Source organism: Nestor notabilis, unplaced genomic scaffold, assembly GCF_000696875.1.
Source record: "Nestor notabilis isolate BGI_N333 unplaced genomic scaffold, ASM69687v1 scaffold677, whole genome shotgun sequence".
NCBI classification, from domain to species: domain Eukaryota; kingdom Metazoa; phylum Chordata; class Aves; order Psittaciformes; family Psittacidae; genus Nestor; species Nestor notabilis.
The window spans coordinates 40459-65861 of NW_009936683.1; the positions used below are offsets into that span (position 1 = coordinate 40459).

Genomic DNA, 25403 nt, shown 5'->3' on the forward strand with positions numbered 1-25403 from the left:
CTCGTGGCACAGCCTGTCAGCTCAGCACAAACACAGCCCCATGCCGTTGCTACAGCTGATGGCTGGGAGCAGGCTGCACTGGGAAAAGCAAGTAGAGAGCTCAGGAAATTACCTGCCACCCTCCCCTCCCTGGTCCTGGTTGCTGTACCTGCTATGTTGGGTCCAAAAACTGCTCATGCCTGGGAAGATTTTGTGAGATACGTTTGCCTTCCTCCTCCACACCCTTTCCAAAGCATGGAAAGTGGTCATTATTGATGCCTAGGCCTTGTATGAGGATACATTTTTTTCAAAGCATTGTGTAAACATGAACTCGTTAAGAAAATACAATTACAATTTTAAGTACCTGGAACCTCTTAAGGGCTGCTCCATTGTAGCCCAAAAATATCACATGCAATTTCAGTGATACTTGCTCAATGATTATCAAAAAAAAATAATGCCCTAAGGCTGAAGAGGTGGATGGTAAATTGCAGCTGCAAATTAATTAAAATAATCAAACAAGCCAAAGATAACTCCCATTGTAAGGGGGTTGCTTATAAAGGCAATGTTAATACAGCATTTACCATCAGGGGTTGCTTGATTTCCTTTTAATAAAATATCTGTGATTACCTGGTTAGCTGATCATTGTGCAGAGCATTTTGTTCTCAATACAGCCATGCAGCCAAGGAGAAGAGAGAGGCTTTTATCAGATAAGGCTTATTTATTTAAAATTTCTAATTGACTTCTCCTTTTTTTATGGATGCATGATCCAACAAGCTGCTGACCTCCAACTACATATACTGCTTCTCCTTTCCCCAGCCTGAGATGAGCCAGTTTTCTGGCATGCCCTTATCTTGGCAAGGTTACCACAATGATGTGGAATAAAGGTAGGAACACTGCAATGGATATGAGAAACTAACCTTTAATGGTTAGAAGCAGTCAGCATCCACTATGGTATTACACTAGTCATATGCCATCGTGTGAGAATTACGACAACGTACCAGCTGTGGTTCTGCTCCCACATGGTATTGTTGAAGAAATAAACCGGTTTAGTTTGATAATATCTGAGGAGGACAAAATATGATCCACATTTTTTGCTGCTGCTCACATTCTGAAGGGCGCTCCTCGTTCAGGAAAGCAACACTTGGGAATAAAAGGGTTCTGACAATATGCTGGAATGCCAATAAACTTGGAAAACTCAAAGAACACATGAAGACTAGACACCTCATGCATGTAACTGTATATTTATTTCTTTTTAAAGAACACTCCTTAAATGTATTGTAAGTCAATATACAAACTTGGTTTCACAGATTTATAATCCACTAAATAGCACAAAATATAATCCAGGTCGTTGGTTTCTTTCATCTCCGTGTGTGTGTGTGTGTGTGTGTGTGTGTGTGTGAGTGTGTGCGCGCGTGCACACACACATGCTGCTGGTGGTAGTGGTAACCCACCACACGTGTACAAACACAAGCCTGGGCTCCTCCTGACTTTCCCCTGGAGCAAGCCCGACCCAGAAGGACACCCTGTTCTGGAAGACTGCGACTTTCTTTCCCGTGAATCCCACTCCTTGGAGAGGCGGGGTGGCAGAGCTCTCTGCCTCACTGGCAGGGCCATGGTCCTCCATCAGTGGGATGGGACGGGAGCTTCCCCTGAAGCTGACACAGGTACTGCCGTAGGGAGTGACCAGCTGTGGTGTTCAAGTGCAAGAAAACACCTTTTCTTCCCACTCCAACCCCTCTCTGACACTTCAGGGCACCTCTGCACGACACCTGCTCCCCATGGTCAGCCCTGGCGAGCAGGGGACTGCTGGGGCTCGGCGGGGCGCTTGACCAGCCAGCGGGTCGGCTCCTCACCCAGCCCCATGCGGCCATAGGGGCCTCGCCACCCTGCTGCTGGACTATTCCTCCTGGCAGCCAGCAGTGCCCCGGCCCTGTGCCCGGCAGCACAGCGAACCTCGCCTGTCCCGGTGAGTTACACAGACAGCACCAGTGATGCACATATTTACATGGGGTGGAATGTTTTCCCATAGCTTTTTAAAGGAATATATAGATCAACAGCCCCATGCGGCCATAGGGGCCTCGCCACCCTGCTGCTGGACTATTCCTCCTGGCAGCCAGCAGTGCCCCGGCCCTGTGCCCGGCAGCACAGCGAACCTCGCCTGTCCCGGTGAGTTACACAGACAGCACCAGTGATGCACATATTTACATGGGGTGGAATGTTTTCCCATAGCTTTTTAAAGGAATATATAGATCAACATGTTCACATAAGACCAAATACTTTTAATATATTTATAACTGTTTTATAAAGCTTTGAAAAAACTCACAATAGCACATTGTTTTACTTTAATGCTTTACGGTACTATCAGTTTAAAATCACAATCAGCACTTAAGTTATAGTCAATCCGGCAAACGAGACAAAAAAAAATTACAAGAGTTAAGAACTGACTGATACATCCTTTATCTTTTTTTTTTTTTTAACTAATGCATAAGTGCAGAATAAGATAAGATACTCTAGTTTAAATATCTTGTTTTACAATATACATTTTGTTCTAATTACGCAACAGTAAATCCCATGCTTCACATAGAAAAGCAATCCACAACATTAAGAAAAAAATTTACAATTTATGAAACAAAGTAAATAAATATTAGTATTACAGAATCAGAGCTGTACATAAAAGCTGTTCAGTTTTAATCATATAAAAATATGTTTTAGTGCAACCTCACATATATTGATGCTGTTTTGCTTTACATCATTTAGATCCAAGTGTCCAAAAAAGGAAAGAAATTACATTTATTACAAAGCAGATACACAAATTCTAAAATATGTACAAATTACTGCTAAAAAAATGCTTATAAGAATATAAGCAAAGTAAAGAAAAGGCACAAACATCTGTACAATTTAAAAGTACCAGACCCAATAAGAATTTCAAATTTAGTTTTGGTCAGGCTCATGATGACTTGTTATTTTATCTAATTCTTTTGATATAACAAAAGTATATATAATAGCAAACTACTGTAACTTAGAACAGGCATGCTGTAAAGTTGAATACTTCTTCTATCTCTAGAAAAAAAAAAAAGAAGAAAGTGGGGTAAATGTATGGGTGAAAGTCTCCATGCATCTCAGATCAATGCGGCTTGCTCTTCTCAGATGACAGCTCTTTTCTTTCCTGTGTGCTTGATGGGGGGTCGCTCCTGCTGTGAAAGCCCAACTGCCGGACGTCCACAAAGCTCTTGCTGTAAAAGGTGGGATGCGCTAACGCAGTCTGTGATGTACCAAAACTGTCCTGTTCACCACCGTGCAAGTCAGGATGGGTGGCTGAGGCACAGGGCTGGCCCGGCTCAGATCCACTAAAGTGTTTAATGCTAAAATGTGCACTTTCTAAGGGTTTCTGGTGAGGCTCAGAAGGCCTCTGCAGCTGCTCCGCCCCGTGCAGAACGGCTTCTTCTGTGGCGATTCGCAGAGAGGCTATGGCTTTTGTACAAGTCTGTATGTTCTCCTCCTGCTCCCTCTCAGTAGCTACAACACTGTCCTCTGACGTGCTCTGCGTCAGCAACAGCAGTGAAGAGGAGGGCGCGCTGGAGGGAGCGGTGAGGTGCAAGCTGTGCGGAGAGGTACGTTTCTCATGGTGCTTAGAAATACTATATGACTCTTTTGTAAGGATTTCAGCAGTTCCTCTTTGCTTCTCCTCAGAGCCCTCCCTCTGCAGGGCCAGAGTGGACGGAGAATGTAAACCTGAAAGGGCCACTGGTACTGAATGGACCATCTGGATACCCCCGATAGGCATCATGGGGATGGGTGCTCGGATCTGTTGCTGGGAGTGTAGTGGAAGATGACTGAAGATGTAGTCGCTCGGACCTTCAGGGAACTGGCTAGACCTGCGGTGCTCCATGCCTCCTTTTTCTCCATATACATTGAAGTAAGGCCCCTGAGACAACCCCCTTCTCTGTAACCAGAAAAAAACAACAGAAATGTCAGCACTGCTACTAGCAAAATTCCTGTCTGGCTGCCAAACCACCTATCTGCTTTCCTGTCTAACACAACCTCCCATTCATGCAGCACCTTTCATCCAGATGGATCCCAAAGCATTTGGAAAACTCCACTAATTGCTTATCCAAAAAACAGAGGTGGTTTTGCTTAGCTCAGCCCTACAGGGCTCATACCTCTGAGGTGAAAGGCAGCAGCTAGTTAAGTGTTCAGCAATACAATGCAGCAATTTAGGTCAGGAAGTGAAGAGCATTATATTCAACTGAAACTGTAGCGAGAATTTGGGGTAGATAGAGTTTCATTCCCCAGGAGAAATTTGGCCAGGAGGTCCATCTGGTCCTCTCTTCTAGCAAACTGTGCAAACTGCGCTGGTATTGGCAGTCCACACTGGGTATCAAGACCTTGTTGCAGAGAAATATACATCCAAACACTCCCTGCTCACCACTGCTGCTGGGCAGGATGAGAAAAATCTGACTGCAGGTATGTACTTTCTGCCTGCTGAAAGACCCTGTTCTGGAGCCCCAGAGAAGGCACTTCCTCTCCATGAGCTTTACCCAACCCTTGATGAAAGGGAACAGACATTTCCATGGAAGTTCAGGACCAAATTTTTATAGCCATTATGACAATGGACCACCATTCTGGGCCTATCTGTAGAGTAAACAATAAGTAATAACAAAAGCACAGACATTAGCTGTGAGTGAAAATGATGATTCTGTAGCAGGGAGACTCACCACTCATAATAGGATTGAGAAGAATGAGGGATTTTGTGATGGCTAATAAAAACCAACCTCACAATATTAACATTCTCAGCGCCTTCCCATTAGTTCCTGCCTTGGAAGAATGAATAGCTCCATCTCCATCCAGTATTAAATATGCCCTGGCTTTTGGGTTTCTCTTTTTTCATTCTTAACTTTTAAAATTTGTTTTCCATCTGATGAATAAGTATCATTTATTGCTGACCAGAGGAATAACGATGACAGAAGTGCAGGATGACTTCTTCATAATTGTGTGTGGGATTTGGCCACATAACTCTCAGGGACTCCCATAGGAAATTAAATGAATGAAAACGCTTATCTCTGCTCTGCAAATTGTCCAGACACCTATCAATTGCCCCATAGCTGCACTGCTACCGCAGACTTGCTGTGGCAGCCCGAGGACTGCACTGCTAAATGCCAATGCATTTAAGTGGCAGCACTTCACTGCTGGGAAATCCTAGCTCCCCAGGCATTAAGCAACCTCTTGACCCCATCCTGAGGAACTGGTTTAGGGGGCAATTAAAGATTCAGTTTCTGTGCTACCCAGGGGCTGAATCTCACTGTGCTCAGATGCTTTGTCCGGTTTGATATAAATCAACACTGAGACAGGAAGGGTGACCTATAATCATCAGACTCGAACTTAAGAGATGCTATTATTCAGAGGCTAATCTATGTTGGGAATTGTCCTATTCAGAAAGTGAGACACTTGAGTCTCATAAAAAAGAAACTGTCGTAAGAAAGCACAGTGACAGCACATTATACAGCTGAATGGGGAAAAATTTACAGAATAAACTGCAGTTGCCAAGCCACAAGACATAGTTCACCTACCCTGTCAGTCCTTCCTATCACTAACCTCACCTCTGCACAGCTGCTTGCTCCCTTTTTTTTCCATCTTTGGTCGTTCAAGCTGTTTCTCAGTCATACTGTCCTCTCGGCTGTTTGCTAAGCCATGACATTTATCACTATTGCATCTGATGTGAACTTGGGCTAAGGGAAATAGAGCAAAAGCACCCCCCAAAAAAAAAAAAAAAAAAAAAAGAGCAAAACTCATCGAAGAATAAATTTAGTCACAGAGAAATCTCTGAGGAAGACACTGGCTTCATGTTGTATCCTGCCACAGTTTCAAAAGGGAACAGGACAACAGTCTGTCCCTGTTGGATATAGGTGGCTAATACGATAGAAACCGCTACATGCTTCAAGATCAGCAGTATCATCCAATATATGTCTCATATGCCTCATTTTCACATAGACAGTGACAGCGTGTGCATGTTCACTGGATGCCTTCCAAGCCCGGCTAAGCACATATCGGATTATCTTTCTCTAGCTCTGGCAGATGAGCTTGGAAATGGCCAACATAAATGGTTACAGGCAATAATAAGTGTTCATACCTCTTGCTCTGCTTTTATTTCCTTTACCAAGAGCTAGCACTTTTATACCTACAAGCAGACACACATATACATATTCATGGGGAAAGACTGAGTATTAGAGGAGTTGCCTACATTTAGCAAACATCCTGAAAATCCAAAGATTTTATCCTGTTGACAAGGTATTAGATCCCGCCACTGAGCACAGTGCAAAAAGTCACAGTATCTTTTTGCAGCGCAGTCAGAATGGGTTGCTGCCAGTGCAGTGAGACAAGTTACTCTCTTTGTCAGGTGATGGGAATATAGTTTGTTTCCTATGCATTCTCATTTGTTGCAGTTTAGCCTATTTCCCTCCAACTCCACGTGACATATAATTTCCCAAGCAACTATATTCTGTAGCAGCTTTTCACTAAACTCTCTGACCTGGTCATAAGGCCAGACTGACACATCACACTCCTGAGCAATACCATATCCAGCTTCACAGGTCCCAGGGATGTGGTAGGTTTACCCTGTATCTGGTACATCCACAAAACAGGCCGTGGGGAATTAAGAGGAGTACTGCTTTTCAAAGCCAAACACCATTCACAGATGCCCTCCTGGCAGTCCCAGACCACAGCCTACACAAAGATGGCAGGTGGAAAACAATCTCTTTGATTACCAGATCATAACATAATTGAGACTTTTTAAGGTTAAAAACCAGAAAATGTTGAACTGTATTATGAAATTCAATAACACAGCATATTACTGATATAATGACTATAAATCTGTGCAGACTTCAGCTTCAGAATCAGCTCAATCTTCAGTCCTAAGAATGCACCATCACAGCCCACATACACCAGTGGACCTATTTACAGTTTACCTGGACTTCAGAAGTTTTACACTGACTCTCTGTACAGGAATGCATTTAACTCAAGATGATAAAGTATTGAGTGCTTGGAAAGGGATTTAATATCCTTATGTCTGGGATGATCAAAGGACCTTTAGTACTATCGACTTTCAAGTGGATATAGAGGCGCCCTTCAGCCCTCCTGAATATTTCAGACTTCAAAATGAATAAGAGGTGCAACAGCAACACAAGCTAAAATGCACTACCTCCTAGAAGCTGCCTCCTACAGACAAGTTTGTACCACTCACAGCAAGATATATTCAAAGTCTCATTTTGTCTAGCTCTGGGACTGGAAGAACAGGCAAAACCTCTGGTCTGTGCTAGGAAGTAGCGGGGTGCACAAGGAGTGGGGACAACCAGGAACAGAGTAAAACTGTTGGTACTGGATCCCATGTTAACAATATATATATTATGGGGTTGGAGGAGAAGGTTGCTTAGGACTAACCTGACACAATCTCTTCTCACTCACTTGAATGCCTACTCTAAGTTTAAGCGCACCTGCTGCACACCTGGAGCACATTTTTCCATTTAATTTCAGCTGAAAACTATCCAGGTCACTTACTCCAAGGCTGATCTGCAATGTGGGTCAAAGCACCATAAATGTGACAAAAGACATGCCTGATCTAAACTAAAATGGTAACAGAAAGGCATTTGTAGTGAATAAAAACAGCCTTCCCATCTCTTCTTTTCTCAGGACTGGCATAAAATCACTGGTGAGAAGAATCAAAGCCCTTCAATAATGGCACCAGCCTCCTCAGAAAAGCAAGAAACCTCCAGCATTGACAGAAGATCCTGAATGTATATAGAGAGCAATGGGGATCTGCCTTTAAATTTAAAGATGCCAATTTAACTTGACAAAGCCAAATGTGCATCAGCACCATCCAGAGCCTCAGGCTACTTTGCAGAGAGTATCCTCCTGCAAGAGCATATCCTGTTATTAACTGTCAAAGAAAAAGAGGTATGGTTTTTTGTATTTTTGTACTACCAACAAAACCAGTTACTTTCCCCGTGCTCTTTTCTACTTCCTGAAGAAATTATTTCAATTGCTTTCTATGTGGTGCTTTCAGTGCTGGAGCACTTTACACGCTCTTTGCACAAGACCACCAAAGCGCATGAACATTCAAGGGGAAACAACATAAGGGAAACTGTATCAGCACTGGCCAAACAGACTAGAACAAATACATTGATTTCATTGGAGAACAAAGAAAACTGGCCTCTTATGGGAACTGCAGGCACCAGAAGCACAAAACCACTCTCATTCCTGCAAGGATTGGGAACCCAATACAGCTCTGAAAGAAGAAGCAGGACTGTAAGCTGGCCCATGCATCACTGATGCAGTTGCTAATCATGTTCAGATTTGCTGGATTTCACTTCTCTGAAAGTGAAAAACAGCCTTTATTCCTTCTTCTTCTGTGACAGCTTTCATTTATAGCAAGCTCAGGTGTTATTTGTCTTCCCACACAATGTATAATAACTTGTGTTTCACCTAAACTCAACTACTGTTTGACTAAAGTATGTCTTCCAGAAAGGCATCAAGAGGTGAGGAATCAGTTTGTCCTTCCTTGCAGTTGTTTGTTAAGATGGGCAATCATCCTCACTTGTCGTTTCTTCATTTAAATTTGCCTGGGCTCTGCTTACAATGATGCCTGTATTGAGGTGGCAGTACTAAGGTCTGGACTTCTCTTTCAAAATACTCAACATGCCACTGAGTTACCAATGCTTTCTGTAAGACAAATGATTTTTATATTGGGTTTTTCATTGCCACATGGCTCATCCAACCTCAAAAACAAGTGTTAAAAGCCCATCTGGCATGGTGGACTTTCCAAAAGAAGAAGCTAAGGGTGCTAAAAGAGTCCTTACAATGTGTTAAATGCCTTGCTGGAAGGTGTGTATTAACACACAAGGCAAACATTACAGCAAGAACTGTCAGATGGCCAAGGGTGACTGTTACATACCCTTTTGCCAGTATCATGACACATCCAAAATCTCTACTACAGGATACCAGTGGAAGTGTGTCATGTGGACATTAGGGACTGGGAGTCCCTGCACAGTGTCAGCTGTAGCACCTCACATAATCCCTTCCATTTGATAGTAAGACATCATGACTGCCAAACTGGTGGTTCTTTACCCTCTGTTGTGCTTTCCTACTTTGTTGGTAGAACTGCTGGCAGTGTTTGTATCCTCTCTGTTGCACAGTAATCACCCCTATGAGAGTGCAGCAGGGTTTCAGCATGCCCTTCCTCAAGGACCACTTAGCCACCCCCATCTGCTGCTCTCTCCAACAACTCACTAGGTCATGGGCCCATGTCCAGGATGTGGGAGAGTATCTACACATATGGCTGCTCACATCGCAGCTTTTCCTTTTTCCCCTGAAAAGCCACTTTTGGATATTCCAGGTTGGTGACAACTTGTGTCTGAGAAGCACCACAAAGACTACACAAAGAGCGGAGAAGACTGTCAATGGGGAAGCAGGGATGAGAGAGACCTGCCAGGAGGAGAGCAGGGAAGCAGGAGCCCTGAGGCAGTGTAAGCCTCTCACACTGAGCTTGCCCAGGTTGAACCCACACATACAGGGTGATGAGGCAGGCAGTGAGAGAGCAGCAGCAACATCAAACATAGTGAGGGGAGCATACTAAATGAATAACTAAATAAATAATACACAGTAAGACCATTCCTTAACTCTAAAGACCAAATACATTTGTGGAGAGAGTATTTTGTGAATGCTAGGACCAGTCAAAAGTGCCAAGATGGCAATTTCAGAGGGCTGATTTACCAAAAGGGAACAGCACAGACAGCAGCTGTGCAAGTTTTGCATATCTCCCTTTCCACCCAGACGCCTGTGCCCTGCCAAAACAAGGACAGTTTGTGACAGCACCTTCTGCGGGGCAGACAGCTGCCTGCTCCTGTATCCTTAAACAACAGTATCCTTTAAACTCCAGATCCTGATTTTGATGGGCACCCTGTTTTCCCAGAGGTTCCATTTATTTTAGCATTTTTATTCCATTAAACAATACCCAGTGATGGGTACTATACTGCAGTATCAGGGCTTTAAGCCCTGCTCCGGGCTCAGTCCCATCTGACAGCCTAAGAAGCAAAAGGTTTTACAGTGCAGAAACAAGACCCAAATGCCATATAAGCTTCCTGGGCCATTTAAAAATAATATAATATAATACAATATATATAATAAATATAATAAAGATGGGGCAATTAAGGTAAGCCAGCCTAATTTCCTTGAAGGTAATGGAGCTACTCGGGTTTGAACCAAGTGAAGATTTAACCCCTAGACTGACTCTATTGCATCTAACCAAATCAACAGCCTGACGTGGTCCCTGTCTATTCCAAACTTCTTGTATTTGTTCCAGGACATCCTGCCAGGGCTCAAAGCTCATGCCTTCTTCTTCTGAAAAGCTGAAAAGTTTTTTTAAAATACTGTGCACAAATTAGGAAAGAGTACTGTTTCTGACAATGGAAGTGAAAACATTCTTTCATACTTACTGAATGCCCCACTGGAACAGATTCAGACTGTAAATATTGACCCATGGACAATGCTGGATTATGGTATAAGCCCCTCCGTGGAGACGCCGCTCTAACAGAGGCCATGTATCTCCTCTCTCGCCTAGGAGACAAATCTCTCCGAACAGATGCATCTTTCCCTGGTGACATTGGTCTCCTTGGTGACAAGTGACGTCTTGGTGACACGTCCCGTCTTGGTGATAACTCTCTCCTCAGCACAGCCTCCTTCCGAGGGGAAAGGTGCCTCATGGGTGAAATATCTCTTCGGGGTGACAGATGCCTTCTGGGTGACAAATCCCCTTTTGGCATTAAATACCTCTTTGGTGAGTTATCTCTATATGGTGAAGAATCATAGCCAGGTGATGACTGTTGACTGGAAGGCGAGAGGTCCCTTGGAGATGAACTGGGGTCTAAGGAAACCACATAATCCTCATCCATGCAGCTAGGTATGTCCAACCTGTCTTTATCGGGCTCTGAATCAGTACTCTTACTCTGGAAGAACCTCTGATACTCTGTCATCTGTGAGTCTTCACAGGAGTCGCTTGGTGTTACAAGCTGAGTAACCTGAATGCTTGGTAAGGTGACCAAGTAACTGATGAGGGAGGAGTGTCCCACGGAAAGGGAGCCTTCAGGGGAAGCCCCCTGTGATGCCCCAGCCGAGTTCACTGACAGGGAGGAGAACCGAGGGGGCTGCGGGCTGGTGCTTCTTGATCTGGTTTTTGGTGTTGAGTCTCCCTGAGTATCATCAAAATCATCCTCATCTTCATCATCATCATCATTGTCGTCGCCATCCTCGCCGTCTGACTCCTCTGCGTCAGAAAACTGGTGCTCTGCTGACAGGCCTGCCAGGTTGCTACTCTTCTCTGCCTCCTGCTGCATGTCCTCCATGTTTTCTGAAACAGCCACGGCAAGTCAAAATGGTGAGTGAGCACACACCCCGCCTCTTATGCCTTCCACCGCCTTCATTCCCCACCCAGCACACGCACTGCCATCGCTGGATACTCTTCATCTGGGATGGCTGCATGAAGCCACTCCTCATAGTCTCAAACCATAATTTATCATAGTAATAACTTCACAATCTATATGTGAAGGATAAAAAGCAAATCCACCCTACTCCATCTTGCAACTTTGCTAAATGTTGCCGCCTCTCGCAGCTAAATCACAAGGACTGGGAACTTCGTATGAGACAGAAGATGACAGGTCATACTTTTATTTCTAGCTCCTCCTCATGTATCTTAATAAAAAATGGAATTCAGACAAATGGATTGGATTTATTTTTTATACTTCCTGTTTATTAAAAAGATGCCTCTTAATTAAAAAATACCCCAAATACTCTTAATACATTTTCCCATGCCAGCCACTGTGCTAAAGTGCAGTGAGTCATTTGCATACTCCAGAGGCCATTCCAACTAAATTAAATCATTCTGACATACCTGCTTCTTCAGTTTCAGCATCATCTACGGATGTCATTGATACTCCAAGCTCCAGGCATTTTTTCATATGTGCTTTAGACTTCATATGTTTTGTCAGATTTCCTATGGGTCAGAGATTAATCTAATTAATGGACAAGAGCAAAGATCACTCTCCAAGTCAGGTTTTGGTGTATTCTAACTTCTTAATACTGCAGATACGGGTTTTTAGTTTAAGAAAAAAAACCCCCAACCAACAGACAGGGCTGACTCATCCAGCCCACTGCCCTCAGAGCCTGCTTTAATGAGTGGGGTTTTATATTAAAAAAAGAAAAATCAAATAAACCTAAACTCAGGGCCTGAGAGGTATATAGGCATCTCTCCAATTTTCCACATGACATTTAGGCACCCCAGCAAGCTAAAAACTCTCTTTTTGATGTTATCTATCCCTGAGCTCAGTGTTGGTGATATGTACAGACTGCCTGGCCATCAAATTAAGTCCAGTGCACACCAGCCATTCAGGACTCACACTCCTAGTTTCACAGTGGTATGATGTTCAGCATGTTCAAAGATTTCGAAGGAAAAGTATCCCCCAAAAAAGACATTTATGGGAGACTTCTCTATGCAAGTTTACCATCTAGCTGCAATCTCTGAACTTGGAGAAGCTGTACTTACAGCATTCATCTGGGACGTGGGAAATTCAGGTTCAGCTCCCTGCTTTGGAGTACGAATCTGAACCAGACACAGCTGGGATTTGAAATCAGATCTCCCATTCCCCTGAGGGAGCAATCTAACACTTGACTATTGACTTTCTGGAGTGCCTGTCTTGGTCTATTTTTTCACAGATAAGAAAACTGGGCTGAGACTGGCCCCAAGAGACATTTCACAGCAAAGAATCTTGAGCATGAGCTGGAGATAGAAGAATATCGCTCTAATTAATTAGCCATTTCAGTCACATTTGCAACACCCAACAAGGAAAGCATGTCAAAAGCAAACCGAAACCACTACCAAGACATGGTGCTTCTTAGTTCAAGGAAAGCACTCTGTGAACGTACCTAGGCTGCTTTTAGTACTCCAACCAGCATCCCCAGATGTTGTGTGTGGCATGTGTAACCTGGGGGCAGGAACACTGCACCACTCCGTTGGATAGTGGTGTGCTTAGAAGCTCACAAGCCAGGCTCTTCTCCTCTGACTTTCAGTCTCAGCTAGTTCAAATAATTCCCTTCCCAATAGGAGTTTTTTACTGTGCCTGTGCACTGCATGAAAAGTCTAACTTGGCCACTGATGCCTCTGGATGGCTAAGTGCTCAGGGTGTACACTGAAAACCTAAGTACTTCTGAAGGACTGAACCCCACTGTTCTCAGCAAGGTAGCAGCAGTAGTTATGAGGCTGACAACTGCTCGTAAGCAGTAATGCACTGGTTAAACGCTTCTTGTACTTCTAAGGCAAACTTTGTCTCTTCCTAGTCATGCCCTTCTTGTGCAACAGCATACCACCTCCTCCCTGTTTCTTCTTCTCTGCCAGAAATGCCAGCCTCAGCAAGCAAGTTCACTTTTCTTTTCATGCCATTTCTTCTGCCTGGAATGCCCTCTCTGAACACAGCTGCAAAACCACAATCCTCCTTCAAGTCCCTCCTCAAGACCCATTTCTCCAGCAATGTCAAATGTAAACAATGATCCGAGAACAGCTCACCAAATGGTCTACTGGGACTACAAATGAGCAGCTCCTTGTCTTTGTCTCTACACCCCCATGAAAGTTCTCATCTTAAATTAGGTTGATGGGTCTACTACCATCCATCAGCTATTCCCATCTTTGGCAGAGGAAGAAGTGCCGGAGTCATGGAAACTATTACAATTCTCAATCCTCAAAACAGTCATGAATCTGCTCTGGGATCTTGGGAGAAATTTCCTTCAGTTTTCTGTCTCCCTCTTCAAGTAAGTTCACCGCATTGGGACCAGAATCCATTTCCCTTGTCTACCAAAGGGAAGTGAAGATACTGAGAATATAAGGCTCATTTGAGCTGTGCTACAAAGAAATGCTATCAAAGATTTTTTCTCTTACAAGATAGTTGCAATGCAAATCCAGATTCCAAAGAATATTATTATCTGTGGCCTCAGGGTGACAAATGGAAGCTTTTTTCTGTGCTGATAAATACATGTGAACACAAGCTATCAGATCTCTATTCATAATTAATGCCACAGTGGATGGAGTGGCCCATCTGGGAGACATACATTATTTATAAACTTGAAACTGACCCACTGTAAAGCCCATGAAGGCATGTTTTCCTCAGCAGCTGATGCTCTGTTTCTACATTATGTCATAACAAGAGTACTCTCCTGGTAGCATTTAAGTGTTGCTGCAATTAAAATTTGCACCATGTAACATTTTTGGCAGAAAGTATTATTTGTAAGGGTGCTTCTTACACTACTACATTTTCTCTGCAGACATATGGACCAGTCAAGAGCCTATAGCTCTTAATGAAGCTATTCAAGGAGTCTGAGTCTCACAAAATCCCTGGATCAATTAAACAGAAGAAAAGAATCTCTCTGATGAAGTCCTGTATACATAAACTCAATAATTTTGTTCTGAAGAAAATTCTCTCCTTGATTGCAAAAGGTGCTTGGATCTCAGATGGCAAAACAGCTCAAGATTTGTTTGGGAAGTGGTAAGAGTTCAGCAAAAAGGGTCAAGTACCTTTAGTTTTGAAGGCAAAATTGCACAACTTGCATACATAAGGCCGAACATCAGTATGAGTGCGGATATGTTTCTTGAGCATGCTTGGCTTTTTGCAACGAATTCCACATTCTTCACAAATGTACTTTCCTCGGCCACGACCTCTGACATAGACATAATCCTCATTTGACTTATACCTGTTGGAAGAGAGCAAGCACTTAAATCACAGAGACTCCAGGCCACATATATGCATAAACATCATCTCTATGCATCATACCCTGATCCACTATACATCTCATCACAACAAATCCACAGGAAACACTGAACTTTTGGTCTGGAACTCACAAACTATTTGCCTTTCAGGGAATGTACTGGTCCCAGTGTGTTTTAACAACACGAGACCAAAGAGTTGCAGTATAAGAATAGTATAAACACCTTGTCGGGGCACAGATTAGCTACCATTCCTACAGACACAGCACAACTCCAGTTATCTGTAGTCTTGTACAATGCAGGCATCTACCACAACTGAAAACAGTGTTTTGCGTCACGGTCCATTTATCTATTTTAGTGTATTTATCCCTTGGGATCAGATAAATCACATCCTGGAAATGCCCGTTTCTCCCCATTAAGCATAAGGGGAATGCATATGTCTAGCAACGATGTATGCATTCACACTACAGATGCCAGAAGTTCCCGAAGATGGATCCCTCCCTAAGGACACCAAGTTGAGTTCACTCAGGTACGTGCTGCTTCAGAAATAAAATGGGAAACTTCCAACCTGCATACTTAGCAGAAAGCTGTTAAAAGAAATTTTCTTAGCACGGGCATAAGTGTTCCACGCTATTTTTGCAGATTACATAGAGTGTAGTTAGATAATAAATAAGATATGGAAATCTATGTAAAGCTGTACATTGCCTTTACTACCATGATAAATTGTTAATAATGAAATCTAAAAGGGCCCACGGGAGCTGTTCTGAGGTTTGGAGAGCACAGGGCATTCCCTAGGGGGAGAATTTCATCCTCACTCACCCTAAATAAAATCCAGAAATTGTGAGAACTGGGAAAGAATATTTTTTCTGCCCTCTGTCCTCCATTGCCCTCTCCCTAAGAAGCACAAAGTACTTGCAGTCACCCTGTGGATGCACAGCCCACAAGATACCGTTAGTACTGACAGTCAGTGCTTTAAATAAATAAGGGACTGTGTGAAAGATTCTGTTAACGTGTTGATAACTCTACAAGAAGCAAGTGGAAATTTTTGGGTTACAGAGCTGAAACTTTTTTCAAGTGTGCTTTTCTTAGATGAACACTTCTTCCATATGTTCAGCTACATCGCTGGCAATATAAATACTGAAACTAATATCTTAGAAATACGTAAAACACTGTCCTGTTCTTATGTCCATCTTGTTATCTATTAAACAGGGTGATCAGGCATTGGAACAGGCTTCCCAGGGCAGTGGTGGAATCACTGTCCCTGGAAGTGTTCAAAAAACGTTTAGATGAGGCCCTTTGTGACGTGGGTTAGTGGTGGACTTGGCAGTGCTGGGATAATGGTTGCACCTGGTGATCTTAAAGGTCTTTTCCAACATAGTTGGAAAACATCTAAACACTTCAGCTCCTCTTTGAAATGTGAATGCCTAAATTCATTTTTTTTATCTCCTTTCCAATAAAGTTGGCCCTTTCCCTTTTCCTTCATTGGGCAAAACTAGCACAGTCCAATGTCATTTAATATCTAGCCATCTCTCTAACATGATTTTTTGTTTAACAGTTCTGTGATTCTGCTTTTCTGTCTGCCCCATTTCCCAGGTTCTCCTTCATATATACATGCTAATAACTCATAGTCACTTCTCTATCCACTGCTTCATCACCTACTTCCAGGCTTTCTCCCACAGACAGAAAAGATGTCCAATATTTTTTGAAAAACTGACATTTTATTTCCTTTTCATCTCTCTTTATATTCCAGTTTCACTGGGATGGGCACGACAGGCTTTGGTGCAGCGAGGTGGTGTTGTGCTGTGACATGTACACTTTTTGCCTCAACCCCATGCATTTTATTCCTTCAGCCTCTCACTCATCCCCAGACATATCTATTTGTTCTCTGCCCACCTGCCATATGAGTGCTCTGCTCCCCTGGCACAAGACAGCTGCACAGCTGCATTTCCCTGCCTCGTGGACAGGTTTTCCCACCAACCGAAAACTGACAATCGCAGATCTTTCTCAGCTATGGATTCTGAATTGCCTTCTTCACACTTACAAAATGAAAGCAGTCAAGGAGCTTAAGCAAATCTACTCCTCAGGTTAAGCAAAAAGCAAAATGAACACACTCTGCTGAAACAAGGTATCACCATGCACGCTTGTTTGTCCAGGGGAGAAAACATGAAACAAAGATGACAGACATTTGCTGCATAGTTCAGAGCACTACTTCAGTGCGTGCTGAGATGATACAAAGATGAGCTTGGTTAGATTAGAGCAGAATAGAAGAGAACAGAACAGCTCTACAAACAGCCAAGAGCAAACAAGCATGGAAAAAACTAGCTGTTAGAAGTCACAAACAAAAACCTAAAGAGGAAGACAAATTCAATGGTCAGTACAGGAAACAATGAAAGATATGGTTATAATATCTAAAGACTATTAAATCCATTTTAAAAATAGCCAAATTAATGAAAAGAATGATTCTACCTTTCCACAAATAGTTCCTATAAAATCTACAATTTAATCATGATGTATAAAGAGTGGACCCATTATATCCCTGCTCATTGCAGGGGGGTTGGACTAGATAACTTTTGAAGGTCCCTTCCAACCCAAACTATTCTATGATTCTACAATTAATACTACATCATTTTATTCACTTTGCAGGTCATATCCTTGTACTGATGCTGTCCCAGTCTATTTGTGTGTCTGTGTCCCCCTCCCCCAAAAATTAATGTGCACATCAAGGTTTCTTCAGTTTTGTTTTACTCAAAAGGATATCTAAACAAAGCCATGTATTACTAGAAGGCATTTCTAGGTGAGATGTGAATTATATGACTTTACACAAGTAGTGTCATAGACCTTATTGGTGTACATGGAAACTTGAGATGGTGTAAGTAACATTCATACAAAGTTTCTTAAAGAAGGTATTAGATGGTAAATGCATTTTATAGAGTGATCTGTAGCAGCTCACATAGACCTGAATCCTCCCTTAAGTTGCTTTTCTTAACACACTCTTATTCTTCTGACCTCTTATCACTCAGCTTACATAGTGCAGACTGTCTTCAGCTGGGTGATCTGAATTCAGAAATGATACGTAGTGGGAAACAGGCAAATTTTATACTCCAAAGTGAGTGTGAGTTGAAGCAACAGCTCTTTAAATTTCTCATAAACTTAGGCTCACCCCTGAATTTGGGTCACTCTGGTGTAGCCAGACTACTGGCTTGGGTACTGGGACAATGCACAACTACAGAGAACAGCCAGGATCAGGGTGTCTGGGTCAGCATGCCTACAACAATCCACAAAATAATATTTTCAGTCTTTCAGGCCATACTCCTTCAGTGTTGCAGACTACAGAGAAATGCCAGTGTTAATTTAATGGAGACTATTCAAGCGGAGCCAAAACACATAATGTTAATGAAAGACAACTGAGATTTTTACAGGGTACAAACTGACAGGAGAAGAAAATGGATGCACAAATTTCTCACTTCTCCATCCTGACCTATTTAGTTACCTCAATAAAACAGTGCTGTGAGACCACCTGAGTCTGGTAAGACTGAAAAACACATCTTGTTCATCCACCTGACTATTCACTGCTAACAACTGGCAAATTAATTGCATCGTGTCAGAATTCTGTAGAAGAAATTAAATAGTACCTTCTATTTTAGACTATACTGCTGAGGCAAACAAGTGTCCATTTCATTTGCTTTTTAAAACAACCCTCAAAACAATGTTAATGGGCTTTCAGGTCTCCTTTTTCCCTCTCTGTTACTTATTTCTGTTATCACTTGAGTGACAGATGGCCATGGTAAAATTAAACATTATTTTACCAGCCATGCATGACAGATCTATGGATTAGGCTTGGATACCATAGATTTCATTGTCATCTTACATCTTATCTCCAAAATCCAACTTCAGTAAATAATAAAAAATTACAAGAATAAGAGTAAGTATGCCTAGCTAACCCATTCAAATGCGTGGAAGTACACACAGTCTCAAAATGGAAAGACAACCTCATGGAAGCCAATACAAAGAAATGGTATAGAAAACATCAAAATGTTAACTGTTTATCCATTTCTTTATGACCAAAGGAATGAAAGTAATAATTTTGAGTGAGTGTTCTCACACAGACAGAAAATATAATTGTCCTAATAGCAAACTAGAGCCAAGAGTAAGTATACAGGTACCCTGCAGTTTATTTGAAGACTGACATATACACAAAAGGAAGAGACTTGGGAGCTACAAGGCATGGCAGGAACACAGGAGACTGTTCACATCGGAACTCATTCATTTTAATTTTCAAATCTCTTTAAAATGACAGGCTGAGCTTGAAATTTCCAGTTGTATTTTCTTACCCTCCTTCAAAGATTTTAATTCGTATCGGCTCAGTTTGTTTGGATGTAATGTCTTTATCTCCATGAATGTCTCCTTTTACTCTTTCTTTTATAATATTCCCCACTACTTTCTTTTCAAGCTTGCTGCCAAACAAGAAGAATGGCTCGTGTTTCATCTGTAGAACAAAGTCAAGGAAGGGTGTTACTGCTGGAGCACACAACAAACGCACACTTCATTTCAAGTACTTTTAACATTCCAGGTAAAAGCCAAACTCTCATTTTGATGGAACTACATAAGATGAATTTATTTGTCCCATTTAATTTGACTGAGAATAAGATAAGGGGCAGCATGGACAAATTTTTACGAGAGTCTTGACAGAAAAGACAGCACCGTATCTTTCCTCAGAAAAAAAATCTTGGAAAATAGAGATGGAAAAACCTTAGAAAGTAATTTATTGCCATTACAGAATTTTCCCTGGCACCGTTATCTAATGCTTAGTCCATGAGGAAGAGTAAGTATGTAAAAGACACTAAATGGAACTGAAGATCCCTACTAATTTTTAACTTAATCTTTAATTACGAATGCAAATGAGTGTTTGTGCCTGATACTGTTTGAATCAGGACATGGCAAAAACAAAGGACAAAATAAAAGGCTCTGGCAGGCATGGAGGGCTTTAAAAGCCTCACTTTTTACATCCAACTTTGAAAATGGAGACAGAGACAGCAGAAGTAGCAGAGCTTGCTGAGGGGTAAATTGAAGCTCAAAAGTTGTCATGGGAAGATGCCAATGTCTGATTTCCCAATGGGGAATCTTTTTTTTTTTTTAAATAAAAATCACTAGCTTACATTTCATAGTTTACTAATATTTTCTCAAATAGAGACATACAAATTTAATTTTATTAAAACCTCTTATTTACCTGAGCAAACTGCTTCCACGCACTTGATGATGTCAGTTTACCAGCTCCAGGTCTATGCATAGCAGCCAGAGTGTAGATTTCTGTGGTGTTTTTTTGCTTGGACCTTAAAAGTGCTAAAGTGGTCTTTGTACTTAGGCCAGATGGGTTTGGGTTACATGAACTTATACACCATGAAGCATAAACTGAGGATTTGAGGGTTGGTTGCTGTATGTAATTGGGCTTCGTATAGTTTAAGAAACACCAGCTCACAGTAGTAGTAGTGCGCAGACTTGGGAACTGAAGGATCTGCTGAAAATCTGCTACGTCTGTCAGGAGAATGGTTGAGCCTGTGACTTTCCCACTGGCATTGGATGACACCTGGACTAACATCCCAAGAGGCAATTTTTGATGTTTCAGTTGGTCTTCTGGCTGAAGTTCTCCTGGTGGCAATGAAGATCTCTGTGGACTCATGCTCATATCTGAAGCTGTTTCATCCACATCCAGTTCTTCTGGTGAGTCTCTTCCTTCCGAAGGGCCACTGGACTTCTGCCCTGGTGACGCAGAATCAAAACTGGAAAGTTTCTCCCTGCTTGGCGGGAAAGCATCAGCTGTTGGCATGCTGACAGGTGGGAAATCTTGAGATGATGAGGACGACAGTGGTGATGTGGATGACATGGATGGCAGACTTTCTTTTGGCTCGGTAGCACAGCTCTGCCGTACTAGCTGAGGCTTCTGCACTCTTGGAAAATCTTTCTTAATATCTGAGTTAGTCAACTCAACTGCACTTAGCTCCTCAACTATCTGCCCATACATTTTTTCTTCTTTGACTCGTTTCTGCTGTTTAGTCTCCATGAAGAGCTCCAAGCTGCTGGCAGGTGAAAGCATTCGTTTGCCTCCTCCCAAGGTAGAAGCCATGTCTGAAGTGGAAGGCAAACACAAGGGAATTCGTGGCTCCAGTCCAAGTGGTAGTGTCTGTGGCACTTTCCATAAAGGATATTTTTCTAGCCCTCCATGCTGACCCAACATCTGAGCTATGTTAAATCCAATTCCTTGCATGGTCGCATTAGTTGCCAATGTTCTTTGAGAAACAGTCTCATCAACTTTACAAATTACAATTGCAGGACTGTTACTCTGTCCAAGGATCTGAGAAATGCTTGTGTACATGACACTACCATAAGATGGCACGTGGGTTTGAATTCTGACAGGAACAACTGTTCCTGGCAAAGACTGTACAGATCCATCACTTGGGGAGTCAAAATCTGTCTGAAGATGCTGCTCAGAGGAGGTATCTGTTGGTTTAATGCTATGGTCTGGCTGGTACTTAGCAAGAGTATTTTTTGAATACTGCCCAGATGTTCCTGAGTAATGCTGGTACGCTTGCTCTTTAGCATGCATGTAATCAGCTGGTTTCTTGCTAATATACTCTGGTGCATGTTCCAGGTGATAACTTGGAGGAACATCTGTCTGGAAAGGCTGTTTGACATAAGATTTCTGTAGCTGTTGCACAAAATGATGCTGGAAGTGTAGCGGTTCTGTGCATGACTGCCACAAGACAGGCTGCTGAGATGGTGGTAAGTGAACCATGCAGACAGCTGGATAGGAGAACTGAAACAAGGTGCTATGAATAGGGGCAAATGGGACTTTTTCCTGATGTGCAAATAGCTGCTGTTGCTCTGATGGATGCTTGCTAGGAATATAAGGTGCTTGTTGGATCAAGGAAGTCCTTAACATTTCTGAGCTGTCTGCAAGAAGAGCCTGTTGCTGGGCAAGGTGGGACGAGCTATTACTAAATTGAGCACAGGAGCCAATAGCCTGTTTTCCAGAGTCGTCTACCTGAATGGGCTGAAGTACAGAGGAAGGAGAGTGATGCCAGGTGAGCTGGGAGGAGCGAAGACCAGCCTGTGCATGTTCCATCTGCTCTTGCTTTATACTTTGTTCTGTGCTCTGATCAGTCTGGGAAATCTCTGGAAAACCACTGAAGGAAGCCTGGCGAACCAAGAAGCATTTCTTCCTTTCTCGGGATGGAGACAGTGCCGTAGTGGGTGTCCCAGCTGAAGAGGCATGAGACAGGTTCCCATAATCAAAGGATTTACTTCGAATCTCTGGGACTTCAGCAGCATGAGGACAGGGCATCTGTTCAGATGAGCAGCGTCTCATTTCCCTCTGATGGTGATGCCCAGGGACGGAAAGTGAGTAAGCACCGGCTGGAACTGTTAAAAACTCAGATGGTTTTCCAAACTCATCTTGTTTGGGAGGTGTGATGAACTTCATGCTCTCTTCCCTCTCAAAGGACATTGAAAAACTGGAACTGTGGGACAAATTACTTTCTTGGCTAGGACTGCGAGAAAGGCTTGTACCTGTGGACTCAAAACTGGATTCTCCAGAGGAGTGCTCCATGTCAGCCAGTCGTAAACGCTTCTTTTTGGGTGGTAGCTTTTCGGCTGGAAGTTGAGAAAGGGTTTCACTTCTCTGAGGCCACTGGAACTCTTCGGTGGGTCTCTCCTGCTCTTTACTCTGCACTTCTTTATCTTTCTCAGGCTTATCCGGCTCCTCTGTGACACGAATTTCAGGTACCTGGATGTTGTGCTGGCGAACCAACCTGGGCTGCATATGATACGGCTGAGGCTGCTGGGATGGAGGCGGCTTACTGCTGTCAGCAGTTTCTGTTTGTGGAGCTCGGTCTGGGCTCATTGGGGACTCACAAATCTCACTTTCGCATGTCTCAGGTGGTGAATAGATCTTTTCCTGCTGGCATACAATATGTTCTGTAGATTCAGACCTTTCAAATGAGTTTGGCCTGCTCAACGAATTTGTGTGCTGAATGACAGAGATGACATTTCCAGGGGGCTTTCTGGCCAGTGATTCTGCAGTCTTTTCTTGTTCTGCCGCTAAGGATGAGTCTTCCAGAGAAGCGGCCGGGCTTCCAGACTGCAAGTAAGGCCTGCAGATTTCAAAGCGCTCTGCATGGCAATGGGCAGCATTGTCCAGGCCTTGAAGGGCAAATCCGCTCCTTGGCACTTCCTGAATTTGGGATTTGGGATCCAAGTCCAAAGGCTGAATTCCCCCAGTGGTGACAGTAGTACTGCTGCAAAGCATGGGGCTGTCTTCCTCATCTCCCACACTTTCTTCTTTCCTGCGCTTTCTGTTTTCAAAAGTTGTTCCAAGCATGGATGGCACTGCCTGGGATTGTCCGAGTGGATCAACAAAGTACTCTCCCACCTTGTTCATCCCACCTAAGGATGGTGAGTCCCTGTAGTTCTGCTTCTGAGCTTCAAATTCTTCCCACTTTCTGTAGTGCTTTCCACTGGCATCATAGTCATAAAAGGTCTTCTCTTTTAAGAATGGTCCTTTGTCACCTGCCGTCTGTCTACTGGAAGCAATAATGATATTTTTCCCTGGTCTTCCATGATAGTCTGAATCTGAGTGCCCCTCCTGCACAGAGGGCAGTTCAAAGGCAGCCTGCCTTCTCAACATCCTTTGGTGGGATATTCCCACTGTCCCAGGGTAAAATACATCATCTGAGCCAGTCATCTTCTCATCAAATGAATGGCTTCCTCTCAGAGATGGAGGAATACTTAGGTTGTTTGCAGAAGAGGTTGGCATGGAGTTACTTCTAATAAGAGGAGAGGAATCTACTGGGGGCTCTAGAAGGACAGGCATGTCACCCTGCTGACTGACTTGGTACAACCTGGATTCGTTTTTGATGGATGATGTGGCGGTCTGGGATTGTCTAGATTCTGTATTGCTGCCTGGATAAACTTGTGTAGATTTAATAGTGCTCAAATTACTGGAGTCGATGAGTTCTTCTTTATTTGGAGCCAGCTGAGAAATATGTTCCTCAAGCATCTTGATATCTAATCTGTTATTTAAAAGAGGTAATGGCTCTGCTTTGCCCTTTCTACCCATTAAACTATGTTCCTGATTTGTTGTGGCTACTGTTAGTGCTGTCCTTTGATTAATCCTATAGAACTTCCCAAAGATGATCTCTTCGTAAGACTTTGCATTAGTATTTGGTGGGCTAATTTGCTGCTCAGCACTTTCTGAGCGGGAAAAATAACCAGAGTCAGTGCTTCCTTTACTGTGTGGGCTCAGGAGGTTTAACGACTGCTCAGAATCTTGCCCTTTTTTCTCTGACAGTCTTAGTGCAAGTCGCTGTTTAACTGTATGAGAGTCATCAGACTTGGTACTTAAGGACGGGTTTTGCAACATATCAGAGCCAATATATGGTGAACTCTCACTGGGTAACTGAATTCCACTTTTAGGGATAATCAAAATGGGCACTTTCATTGGCCCCACCAAGGACTCTTCCATGGAGGAGTGAAAACTGCTCCTGCTAGCAATGTCCAGGGGGAGCTGTGGGACAGGGCTCAGTTTGTCAGACCCTTCCATTAGGAGTGGGGTCTCCTCATCAGTATCCGTGCTCTGCTCGCCATCTGAATGTATTTCAGCCTCTACATCAATGTAACTGGCATCTAGGTCCAATTTAGAGACTGCTGACTCTGTGAAAGGTACCAATCCTGCCTTGATTGCATGGGCATGTGACTTCCTGTGCTTGTATAGGTTGCTCTTCGTCTTGAAGGAGAAACCGCAAGGAACACAAGGGTATGGTCGCTCCCCAGTATGAGATCTAATATGCTTTTTCAGTACACTAGGTTTGGCACAAGCCCGATTACAGTAAGGACAAATGTACTTGCCAGGCTTTTTGGGTTTGTGTTCCTTTTTGTGAGCATCTTCTGATTGTTCTAAAGATTTCTGTGAATATTGGCTGTATGCAGGGTTCAAACTTGAAATCTTCTTCCTGGAGAAACCTCCGCTATGGCTATGCATATGAAAAGGAAACAAGTCCTCTGAGGCAACTGACTGCAAGTGGCTAGGATACTGCCACGGAGGGCCTTCCAAGCTCTGATGTGGCTTTATGTTGTGCAAGAAGCCTTGTGGCAATGAATGCTGTGGGAAAGAAAGTGAATGTTGACATGAGTAAGGACTTGGACGATGCTGTGGATATTGCTTCTCTGTGACTTGCTGTGCAGCTTCATTTGATGATACCAGTTTCCCAGAACCAAAAAGTTGTGCTGATGCTGTGTTTCCTATTTGCTCGTGATCTATTTGTGGTTGCCTCTGTACTTCTTGATTGCCAAAAGCGCTCATCTTAATAACAGCTGAATGTTCTTGCCTCCATCTACTTGGTACTTTAGCAGTTTCTCCAGACCTTGAGGTAGCTTTTTGCCCTATAGCTGTGTCCCCAGAGTCCATTTTGTTACACAAGGTCTTAAGTGCTAGTTCACTTGAAAGCTGTGCAGACACATGGAGTGTGTCCAAAGCTGTGCTTTTTAAAGTTTTGTTTCTGCCATTTTTCCAGGGCTGTTGCAAATTCACAGACTTTTCTTTCTCTTTGGAACTTTCCACACAGTAGTCTATAGGCAT

The 25403-nt window shown here is 43.0% G+C and overlaps 1 protein-coding gene across 2 annotated transcripts; it reads right to left on the reverse strand.

The window, feature by feature from the left end:
* Positions 1 to 2181: 2181 nt before the first annotated feature.
* HIVEP2 (human immunodeficiency virus type I enhancer binding protein 2) lies at positions 2182 to 25403 on the reverse strand. 2 transcript variants are annotated; one of them, XM_010018444.1, is made up of 7 exons: positions 20001 to 25328; positions 19105 to 19259; positions 14585 to 14760; positions 11915 to 12016; positions 10464 to 11374; positions 6470 to 6475; positions 2182 to 3922 (listed from the first exon to the last, which is right to left on the reverse strand). In XM_010018444.1, the coding sequence occupies exons 1-7, from the start codon at positions 25230 to 25232 to the stop codon at positions 3104 to 3106; spliced, it is 7401 nt and encodes a 2466-aa protein (XP_010016746.1). In that variant the 5' UTR covers positions 25233 to 25328; the 3' UTR covers positions 2182 to 3103. The 2 variants fall into 2 exon arrangements, with proteins under 2 accessions (XP_010016746.1, XP_010016745.1); XM_010018443.1 differs by lacking the exon at positions 6470 to 6475 and having other exon boundaries at positions 20001 to 25403.